At 41.8% G+C, this 11,677-nt stretch overlaps 1 protein-coding gene across 1 annotated transcript; it reads right to left on the bottom strand.

Moving 5' to 3' along the window:
- Nucleotides 1–274: 274 nt before the first annotated feature.
- On the bottom strand, nucleotides 275–11,448 carry VIM (vimentin). The gene is made up of 9 exons (XM_069086261.1): nucleotides 10,750–11,448; nucleotides 9,984–10,044; nucleotides 4,940–5,035; nucleotides 4,689–4,850; nucleotides 3,776–3,901; nucleotides 2,840–3,060; nucleotides 2,532–2,575; nucleotides 2,026–2,111; nucleotides 275–638 (listed from the first exon to the last, which is right to left on the bottom strand). Exons 1-9 carry the CDS (start codon nucleotides 11,313–11,315, stop codon nucleotides 597–599), a joined length of 1,404 nt encoding a protein of 467 aa, XP_068942362.1. The 5' UTR covers nucleotides 11,316–11,448; the 3' UTR covers nucleotides 275–596.
- Nucleotides 11,449–11,677: the final 229 nt, after the last annotated feature.

Below are 11,677 nucleotides of genomic sequence, written 5' to 3'. Positions count from 1 at the left end.
TTCTGCTGTTGTTAATGTCATGTTCTATCTAGATCTTAAGTATGTGTCCAAATACCAGACTCCGATTCAGTGCCCAACTTTTGTTTGCTCTTTCTGAGGATAAGGGAAAGGATGGAGAAAGGGAGTTTGCAACTATACTCTTAAACTAAAGAAACCATCAGGAAAACAGTTACCAATGCAAAGAAGCAGAGAATCATGGCAAAATTCCAATCTAAAATGACACATTTTGAGCAATGGCTTATTTTTTTTTAAATAAAGACAAGAGCAGAAACCATATTTTCCAAAGATTTATTGAAGCAGTAATAGGTTGGTCAGACACTGGCTGGAAATAAAAAGCAGTTTTATGGTATTCAAAAACACTTCTTAAAAAAGTATGATAGCACAAGATATCATTGTAAACTAGATTTTGTTGTAAACTTTCTAAATCTTTTACGAGGGTCAGTTCATAAGAACTAAAGCCTATTCCGTTATAGCTATCCAAATCTATCTTGCGCTCTTGGAAAACTGCAGAAAGGCACTTAAAAGCTGTTTCTTTAACATATGGAATTTTCTTTTTTTCTTGCTGGTAAGATTCTACTGCAGTCAGCTCATACTTTTCACTCCAGATCATCATGGTGTTGAGAAGTTTCATTGATGACCTGTTTGTTTTTTTAAAGGAAGAAAAGTTAAAAACTTGAAATACAATTTAGATTTAGCACTAGTATCTCAAACCTCAAAATCCTCTGTAATAAAATGGGCTTGATGTTCATAATCCCTCTTTCCCCCCAATAAACTTGGGAAGGTAACTTATTGGTATTAGAGAATAAAGAGTTGAGCTGAAGTTGAAAAGTCCACTTTGAAAAGGATCTTTTTGTTGGCCAGAAAAGGTATAGATAATGTTATCACTTATTTTTTTTGCTTTTTGGGCAGTTGGGGTTAAGTGACTTGCCCAAGGTCACATGGCTAGTAAGTGTTAAGTGTCTGAGGCTGGATTTGAACTCATGTTCTCCTGACTCCAGGGCTGGTGCTCTATTCACTGTGCTACCTAGCTGCCCCTGTTATCACTTATAAAATGCATTTTCAGGAGGGACTCCCCCAGTTGTTGGTTGTATTTCAAGGTTGGTTACATGTAATAGGGACTGTAAATGGGAGTGAAATACTTTTGGCCTATTTACATATGCTTTTCACGGAGTGTTAAACACTCAGATGAGCAAGAATTTAGATGGATGTTTCTATGGTGGTTCTGATAGATGTTCATCGGTAGCTCAAAAGCACATGGGAAAGTATGTAAGTCGGACACTTTGGTGTTCTTGTTTACCTTCCTTTTCTCCAAATACAACTCAACCATCAAACACGTATAAGTGTTTGAACAGTTCATTTCACTTGGAGATTGCCTCTGGTCTCCTGATCTTAATTTGGCATACTGCAAGTTGTCAAGAGACTGGCTGGCAGCATGTCCCAGCACCACAGGGTAGGTGCAGGGAGGAGCCTATTTGCCCTAGTCCAGCTGTGTTATTAACTGCATTTTGCCAGTAGAAACCAGAATATGGCTCCCTAATCCACCTTTCTTCATGCTTCAGCTCCTGCAGTAGATTTTCACAAATACAATACAAGTGGTAGAAGTCAAGATCACTCCTTCAAAGCCTTCAGCTACTCTAATTTCATCTCATCAGTTATGGCTGGCTGAAGATCCCAGTTTTAAAAGGTGGTATTTTAACAACTGAAAGTACACATGGAGTCGAGATGGATCAAGGTGAAGGGGACCCTGAAGCATTCTAACCCTGTCTCACTTATTTCCATTTCTGATTAGCCGTCTTGGCAAATGCAGATTAACTGCACAGCAAGAAGAGTCTCATCATACCTTCAGGTACCACTTAATGAGCTGGTTGAGTGTCTGTTTGGGATAGGGGGAGATGAGACTTGGAGTCAGTCTTCAGAATCTGACTGTAAATGTATAACCTGGGTATATCTAGGTAATAGTACAACTTGCAAGAATTTAGGTTCCTCCCTTAGCTCACCCATTCCCTTAACTCGGGGGATACCAACCTGTCCATCTCTAGTTTCAACAGTCTTAATCAGGAGTGTTCTCTTTGAATGGGTGTCAACCATAGGGTGTGAGTCAAGGTTGGTTTCTGAGGAGAGATCACACATCAGAGTGAGAAAATGAAATTCAAATGCAACATAAGAATTTTAATTAAAGAGTTATGAAACTTCCTTTAGAGCTGTTCAATATAATGATTCACTGCTAAGAAGTCTAAAAGCTTGAGCTGTGCTTTAAGAGCCTTTCGCTGATTTTTAAAACCTCCATGTTTAAAGCATGGTGGCATTAAGAGGGTAAGTAGGTGGCCTGGGATTGAGCACCTCCCATTTAGGCCTTTGATGTACATTCATCCAGAAAATAAACAGTCACAGACTGTGGACATTTAATAGAATTTGCACTGCCACAACATTATCAGATCCATTCTAACAAAGGATGACCTTTCCCAGAAAACAAAATGGCTCAATGGTTGGGAGATGCTGACTTCTTTATAAATGAAAGGCCAAGTACTTACCCCTCAGATTCAGGGAAGAGAAATTGGGAAGAGGCAGAGCAATTCTGTAAGAAAATAAAGCAGGAGAAGAGTCATGTTACAGCAACTTCAATGACAGGGAACAGCTATATATGAACACAGGCTTTAGGGAAAACCATACTTCTAGGAGGCGATCACTTTACAAAAGGGCCTAACTTTCCAAAGGCTTACAAAGGATTCCTTTAAATCACCTCTTTGTTGCATGTGGCTGCAATTTCCCCGCCCTAGAAACACACCCATTGTTCTACACAAGGGAAGTCCATCCATGCACACAGATTCACTTTCTCTACCTGCTCTCCTCTCCTTCCAGCAGTTTCCTGTAGGTGGCAATCTCAATATCAAGGGCCATCTTGACATTCAGCAGGTCCTGATATTCACGAAGGTGACGGGCCATTTCTTCTTTCATGTTCTGGATTTCGTCCTGCAGGCGGCTGATAGTGTCTTGGTAGTTAGCAGCTTCAACAGCAAAGTTCTCCTCCATTTCACGCATCTGGCGTTCCAGGGATTCATTCTGCAAGAATTGAGAAAGGCCTTTAATATTAATTCACAGAGATACACTAGGATTCCCAGTTGATAGCTTTGGGGCTTAATCTTAATAGTCTCTTCACATTGCAGAAAGCTATGCAGCTATTTTCAAGCACAAACATAAGAGACTTTCACCCAACGAGCTGAAACCACTTCAGAGACTATAATGAAATACCTTTCTCAGAATATTATTTTTATTTGGGGGAGAGGCAGGGGAAGGAGGTTAAGTACCAAGTCCCTTCTTGTTAGGAACAATTAATCTAAGATACAGAATCATGGATTTCTAACTCAGTATTAACTCAAATTTATTCTGACATCACATGTTTTGGATTAAAAAATTTTTTACCTCTTCATTCTAAATTCCATTCCTCCACTATTCTTCTTTCTCTACTGTAAATTACTATCAGATTTACCATTAGATGCATTAGGAATAGATGAGAAAACTGAAATCTGCTCAAGGTTCAGGTTACTCTTACTCATACTCAAGTTAACTATATAGGGTACTATGTCAACAGAACAGAAAGTCTATTATTCAACTAAGGGACTTGCCTTTCAAAAAATGGTAATGAGAGATATTAAATAAAAATGGAGAATACTCCTTTGAGAAACTGTCAAATTTACTTTAAGATAAAAAATGGAAGCTAAGGTCAAATGCGATGTCTTCCCCCCCCCCCCCCCCTTTAAAACTATGTGGTACTCACAGTTCCTTTAAGGGCATCCACCTCACAGGTGAGGGACTGCACCTGTCGTCGGTACTCATTAGATTCTTGCTTAGCCTGGCGCAGGGCATCGTTGTTCCTATTAGCAGCTTCAGAGAGATCAGCAAACTGTTGAAGAAGAAATACCAAATTTATTTTATAAAGAGACCTAGACATGTACACATTGTCTCCCCCAGCACGTAAGCTCCTTGAAGGGGGGGGACCTTTTGTATCATTCACACCTAATAAGAGTACTAGGTTTAGAGTAGGTCCTTCATTAATGCTTGTTGATTCCTTCCTAATTAAATAACATTCAAGCATCTGCCTCCCTGGATCATTCCGTTCCATTTCTATATGTTTAAAGATATCAGACTGTCTGGTTTTGTACAACTTGACTGGTACATGGCCAGTTAACCTTTTCCTTGAGCTACTGAAGCCCATGTGTGTCACGGTGCTTTCTATCTGGAGGACTGAAGAGCCTTTAACAGGAAAATGCAAAAACTAAGCACAGCACAAACAATAAATTTAAATTTTTATACTTAAATGAGAAATACAACTTTTTAAAAACAAGGTTATCATTAGGCAAGTCAGAGGAAGTAGAGGTAGGGGTGATAACTAACATTTTTAGTTCAGCATTATTAGATCACCTTGTTCAAATAAAATATTTTGATGATCTATGTTTTTGGGGGGTCCATTTCAATAGAGAACCAGGACAAGTTACTGAAAAATAATGGGAATCTGACAGAAGACCAAAATAAACTTCTTTCCATGGAAAATGGATGTTAGGGATCAAAGAACTAGTCCTACACATGACTAAGCATCACTATAGGAACTAAGGAGCAGTGGCAGGTACCCAAGTCTCCTCAAAGCACAATTATTTTCCCTGGTAACTAATCACATTGGTTCAGGCTCTTACTTTGGACTTGTACCATTCCTCAGCCTCTTGAAGGTTCTTGGCAGCCACGCTTTCGTACTGCTGACGGACATCACGCAGGGCTGCAGTGAGGTCGGGCTTGGCAACATCCACATCAATCTGAACGTGTTGTTCTTGAATCTGGGCCTGCAGTTCTTGGATTTCCTGGAAAAAAGAGTGGATGAATGAGTCAACCATCTCCCAGATGCCATCACTACTCTCTACATCCAAGCATGGCAGAGGACTCAATTTACCTCATCATGAAGTTTCTTCAAGAAAGCAATCTCTTCTTGCAGGGATTCAACTTTACGCTCCAGGTCTAGACGTGCTAAGGAAGCATTGTCAACATCCTGATTAAAAAAGAAAACAGTTTTGGAAATTATATTATTACTTCAATTAATAGATTTGAGAGGCCTTCCTATGACACTGATCTTGGGAACCCATGTCCTACATAATCTTATAGCTTCAACCGTTTTATATTAAGGTTTTTGGATGAGATCCAAGGGATATTTACTTTATCCTCTGTAAGAAAGGGCTAGACTTAGATTTTTATATAATCTGTTAAAGGTAAGGTACTAACAGGATGTTAAGTGTGTAATTATATGAAATTACTGGTTGGTTTCCAAATAATGTTTATTTTGTACAGCATTCTAAGACAGGTATGGGGCAGCTAGGTTCATAGTAGATAAGAGTATTGGGCCTGGAGTCAGCAAGACCTGAGTTCAAATGTAGCCTCAGATACTTATCACCTGTTTGACCCTGGGCAAGTCACTTTTCCTCTCCTTGTCTCACTTCCTCATCTGTAAAACACACTTATTAATAACACCCTCTCCAAGAGTTGTTCTGAGATGTTTGTAAATTTGACTGCACAGTGCCTGGCACATAGTAGGTGCTTTATACATGTTAGATTTTGTCATTATGTATTATTAAGAACGCTTTTGTTGTTTTGACCAACACTTTATTTCAACAGATGCCCCGGGACAGTTCTGAGACGCAGTTATAAACGCTCATTAGCAAATCAGGCTCTTAGGGTAGGAGTCGACCCAACTCATCACAAACATCTGAGAATGTCATCTAATAAAACTGGATCTCAAAGATGATATCTTTTCCCATCTCTGTGACACAAAATGGGAGAACTGGATTCCTAGCCATTCACATACTGCAAAAACTTGAATTCGTAGCCCAGCCCACTCACTAGCAATACAACCCCAGGAAAGTCAATTCTCCCACTGAAACCTTGGTTTCCTCATATGCAGACTGAGGATAATCATACCAGCATTATCTAAGTCTCTGGTTGTTGTATGGGAAAAGAGCTCAGGATACTTTCAAGACTTCCATAAATGTGAATTATCTTTGATTATAGAAGTGGTAACAAAAGTTTAAAAAATGAAATATAGTCATTGAGGGTAATCTAATCATATTAGTCTGTTCATTTAAGGGACATGTTGGACGACAAAATCCAATGTTTGCTTCCCCTGACTGTAATTTTTTAAATACCACTTTACTCCTACTTAGAATGCCTCGTTTTCTTTAGGACTTCTCTCAAGTGTCATCTATGTGAAGCCTTTTCTAAATCCTCTCTCCCTGCCCCCAAGGTAAACAATTATCTTGTTTACTTATTACATATAGATAATATATTAAATAATATATTAAACGTATAGATAGGCATGTTTTCCTTGACAGAAGGTTAAAGTTGTTGAGGATTGTGTCTATATCACTTCCCTATTTATATTGCCAACACCTAGCATAGTGCCTAAAAGACAATCGGTGATTAATAAATGCTCATTGACTGACCTATCTAGTCAAGCTACTTAAATCACCCTCTTTCTCCTCTCATTTGTAAAAATCTTCTGATACCTCATACCATACCTTCTCTTGAATATACCTGAACTCAAGTAAAAACCTAAAATCTTTTATGGAAAATTCACATCTGAGTGAACCACCATTAACTCCAGATTAAGAGATTTTCAGAAATAATGAAAATATGTTCAGCAATCCTGGGATAAAATACCCCAACTATGGCAGTTATAAAAGTGCGTGGGTTTTGGAGAAACGTACACACTCTGGAATGCCACCAGTCCTTCCCAAAGTTTGGAAGTGGTGATACTGATGCACAGGACCCCTAATGCCGAATAAAAACCAAATGTTCCCAGGCAGCTGTTACCACACTATCAACTTCACTGAAGTGACATTTATATTCAGTTTAAAAATATTTGGGGAACTTTTTTTTTTAACACCACAGAGCTTTTCAGATCAGATTTCACATGACAATGGTAAATTTAACAAAGGACCACAGAGGAGCAATAATGAGACCTATCTACTTTTCAAGCTTACAATCTAAGAATAATAATAGCTAGTAGTTATATAGCACTTTAAGGTCTGCAAAGTGATTTTAAGTTTATCCTCACAATTCTGGGAGATAGGCGCTTTTATTATCCTTTTTACAGACAAGGAAACTGAGGCAAGCAGAGATGAAGTGACCCACAGCTATTGAGCATCCATGCCTAGATTTGAATTCGGGTCTTCCTGACTTCAAGTTCATTGTACCACCTAGCTGATCTTTTCCCCAAGGTCTTTTTTTGTTTTGGTTTGGTTTGAATTTTTTGGGAGGGAGCACTTACCATAAAGTTTCACGATTAATTCAAACAAAACAATGTGCCCTACCCTAGATCTTTTGAAAGAACATTTTTAGGTACCACTTTGTTTCCCAGGATTTATGAGCTTTGTCTGGTATTTCAGTAACCTAGCTCTGGATACGTATTTTCACTGCCAAGAAAAGAACCAAGGGAGGAAAAATTCAACACCTCTGATTCACCTTTGTTTTGCATTTATTTGGCCTCTGAGTTGCATGTGTTCTTCTTGAGCACCTTAAGGGTGTGGGCATCCTTTTCTTTCCATGGGTTTGTCAGTTACTAGAACCTGTTTCAAAATGACTGTTTAAAATGAACCTCATTCTTATTCTTAAAAAGAAACTCATATATAGAGATCTTCCTGTTGCCTGGTGAAGACTTACCTTCATTTGTTTCAAGGTATAACAGGTTTAATAACTCCATTTGTAAATAGCAGTATTTCCTAATCAGAATGTATCTTGCAAGTAGATGGATTATTCCTTCCCCTTCAGAAATGTCTCTATTTTATCCTTTAAGACACATTTAGTGTACAGTTTCTACTCTACAAAATTCAGAGACACTTGTAACACTCTCATTGAAAAAAAATCAATCGAGTAACTGATAAGTAAAAAAAAGATACAATTTTGAATGAAAAAAAAGTCTTGCTTTTTGTTCAGCTCTGAGAATAGTTATGGCAAATAGTTCAGGTACTCTCAAAAAAAGGGCCACATGGGTCATTCTACAGGACTGAAAAAAATATTAAGTTCAAGTCCTGAGATTTTTATGATCACCTATTTATAAGTGAACAGGACAAACGCCACTCATCCTTCAAAAATGAGTGAATAAAGACAACAGCCCCGTTTTTCTACAACATGTCATCATATCTTTTGTAATTTGGCAAATATATTTTGGTTTCTTAATATACTCATAACATGGTGGGTGGACATTTTTACCCTGAAATTGCGACTTATAAGTTTTTAAAATCTCATTAAATATCAGTAAAAGGGGATACTGACAAACTCAGGTGAATGGAAACGTGATCAAATCACTCAAGATCATTTGTTTCCTGTCAATCCTTCAAAATGGAACTGCATTACTCTCTCCTCCCTTCTTTGTCCACTTTTATGATCTATTTTATGATATAAAGGACTTTTTAGGTCATCTAGTCCAAACCCCTTACTTTCCAGTTGAGAAAACTGGGACAGACAGAGGTTAAGTCACTTGTCCTAGATCACACAGGAAGGAAACTATAGAGGCAAGATTTGAATCTGAGTCTTCTAATTTCAGATCTTTCACTCTTCTCATTACCCTACACTTCAAAGTTTATCCTGGTGTAAGTATACGCTTGTATGTGTGTAGGTTTGTACACATGTATGTATATATCTTGGATCTAAATGTCCTAAACACCTCCACCCAGAAGAGGCTAGAATAACAATCTAATAATGACTTTAAGGTATGCTCTAAAAAGTACATATATTAACCCAAAGTTTAAACTAGGTAACCATTCTATACTTCATTTTCTTTCTTTTTTCTTTTTGAGGCAATCAGAATTAAGTGACTTGCTCAAGGTCACACAATAACAAGTGTGAGGCTAGATTGGAACTCATATCCTCCTGACTTCAGGGCTGGTTCTTTATCCACTGTGGTCACCTTGATAGCTGCCCCTTCATTTTTAATTCTCCTAATACAGCCTCAGATGTCTCAAAGCTCTGGAGCATAACATCTATTTTGAAAATGTCACTTAAAAACCAAGTTTAAGGGCTCTGTTTCCTTATGAGAGCACCTTTTTAAAGAAAAACTTTTCTGGAAATGGAAATTACAAACAAAAAGAAGGAAGAGGGGTCCTTTCAAGACCAGCTCTGACTAATGTCCTTTTAAAAGTTCTAACGTCATATCTAATGTGCAATTTGGGATTAAGTATATTTTTTTTGGTATAAAATACTTGTGTCCAATTAAAAATGATTACATATTCTGTAAGAATGCAGCCTGTTGCAACTTCCCTGTGAAAACAAAGACTCCTATTCTTTCCTTCTAGGCGACCCCTCTTGCCAGAATGCTTCTATCTACATTCCATAGTGAATCCCATAGAAACCACTAATACTCTATAGCCAGCAGGACAGATGGCTCCTTTTCACTCTAATAAGATAAAAAAAAATAGTTGTGGATGGGAGCCCTTTTGTTTTATGCTCCATATAGTTTACTATACAATAGGACTCCCCCTCCTCTCTACCGCCCCCCATCTAGTTTCTGTCTTGATTCTATTTATTCACAGCAAATTCTTCTTAAAACAACATTTATTTTACACTTTGAACCATTGTATGTTGCACTTCTTTTGGTTTGGATATAATACAAAGATGTCAAACTTCTTTGACTTCAGCAAATCGCAATCCCACTCAAACTGGGGCTGCTCAAATCTGAGTCTCAGAAAGCGTGGGAAAAATGAAGACTGTCCCGTTCTTTGAAAACTTGAAACAAAGTTAAAAGCTAAGGAGGATTATATTACTGGCCTTTGTATTCTCTGGTGACACCCAGGCAAATCCCCCAGTTCCCCGGGAGCTCGGATTTGGCCCCTGGCCACCGCTAGAGGGCTGCGCCAACAGATTGAAAGCTGTTCCAAGCCCAGTTAGGGTTAAGGATCAACTTTTAGAATTGCACGTAGAAGGAACAAAAGGGAAGGAAGGCTACAAACCTGTCTGAAAGATTGCAAGGTGCTCTCAGCTTCCTCTCTCTGCATCATCTCCTCTTGCAACCTGAAATAGTGACACATCAACCAAGGGGGAAGTGGGAAACCGCCAGCTGGGCTGGACAAGCAGCCACACCCAACCACCAAACCCTCCCCCTCTCTCTCCACCAGGGGGGAAAGAACCAAGTCTCTAACGATAGACAGCTAACTTCGGCTCTTTCCAACGGGATCCTTTGAGGGAGCGGGGGGCTGCAGGACCTTGGGGACCGACTGAAGTGGGACTCGGAGGGGCGAGCGGCTGAGTGTGGCCAAGGCCGTGGCGTCGCTGCCCTTTGTCTCGCCTCCTTTCCCCAAGCCATCCTTTTCTTTCTTTCCAGGGCTCTCCAAGAAGGAGGCAAGGAAACTTGGGGAAAAGTTTGTGGAATTCTTTCCCGCCTCCAACAATGGGAGAGATAACAGATGCGAGATAAGCGTGAACAACTTTTTAAAGCTCGTGCATGAGTAGAATGGAGGGGGAGTCGTGGAAAGCTGCAAGAGATGAAGGGCGGGGCGACCCGAAAGCAGATTGCAAACCCCAGCGCCCTATTCTCCTTCCTTCCCCAGCCCGGGCTCCCTCTCCTCCACCACGCCACGCCCAAAGGCCTAAGGGCGTGGCAGCCCTGAGCAGACCAGGGATGGAGCGCCCCAGTCTGCATCCCTCCTCCTCCCCAGCTAGGTGAAACGAACAATGGACAACGGCAAGCCGATCCCGGCGAACTTGCGCCGCGCTTACTTCTCCCGGAGCCGCATGATGTCCTCGGCCAGGTTGTCCCTCTCCACCTCCACCCGGGCTTTGTCGTTGGTGAGCTGGTCCACCTGCCGGCGCAGCTCCCGCATCTCCTCCTCGTACAGGTCCCCCAGGCGCGACTTGCCCTGCCCTTTGAGCTGCTCCAGCTCGGCCAGCAGGATCTTGTTCTGCTGCTCCAGGAAGCGCACCTTGTCGATGTAGTTGGCGAAGCGGTCATTGAGCTCTTGCAGCTCCACCTTCTCGTTGGTGCGGGTGTTCCTGAACTCGGTGTTGATGGCGTCGGCCAGGGAGAAGTCCACCGAGTCCTGGAGCAGTCTCACCCCGGGGATCGGGGCGCTGCTCCTCAGGCGCACCGCCGACGAGCGCGTGGCATACACGCCGCCCGGGGAGGAGGAGTACACGCTGCGGGTGGTACTCGGGCGGATGGCGCTGCCCAGGCTGTAGCGGGTGGTCGAGGTCACGTAGCTGCGGCTGGAGCTGGGCCGCCCGCCCGCGCTGCTGCCGCCGAACATCCTGCGGTAAGAGGATGAGGATACCGACCGGGTAGACATGGCTGGAGGGCTGCTGTGGGGCTAGTGGGCAGTGCCTGCTGCGAGGAGCGCGACCGGCGAAGAGAGGGGCGGCGGCGGCGGTGCTGGCTGTGGCTAAGGCTACAAGACCTGGGCGACTGGAGCGGCAGAGAGCGGGACCCCGCTTCGTTGGCGATTCTTATATCGGTGGAGGGGGCCCCTGCAGCTGGCCAATCCCCGGCCACTCGCCAGCCAATGGGGACCCAGAGAGAAAGGACAGAGTAGGGAGGGAACGGGGAGGGGGTGTGGAGGGGTGGGGTAGGGTGGGCGGGGGTGCCGCCCTTAGCCCTCCCCCGTCTCCCCCAAACTGGGCGGAGAGCCCGATCCCGTTACTTCTGGGATTG

Source organism: Petaurus breviceps, unplaced genomic scaffold (genome assembly GCF_028583685.1).
Source record: "Petaurus breviceps papuanus isolate PSGF00001 unplaced genomic scaffold, PetGlider_PUasm1.0 178, whole genome shotgun sequence".
In the NCBI taxonomy this organism is placed as follows: Eukaryota; Metazoa; Chordata; class Mammalia; order Diprotodontia; family Petauridae; genus Petaurus; species Petaurus breviceps.
The sequence above is the reverse complement of the archived record's forward strand: the minus strand, read 5'-3'. Positions and strand labels throughout refer to the sequence as shown.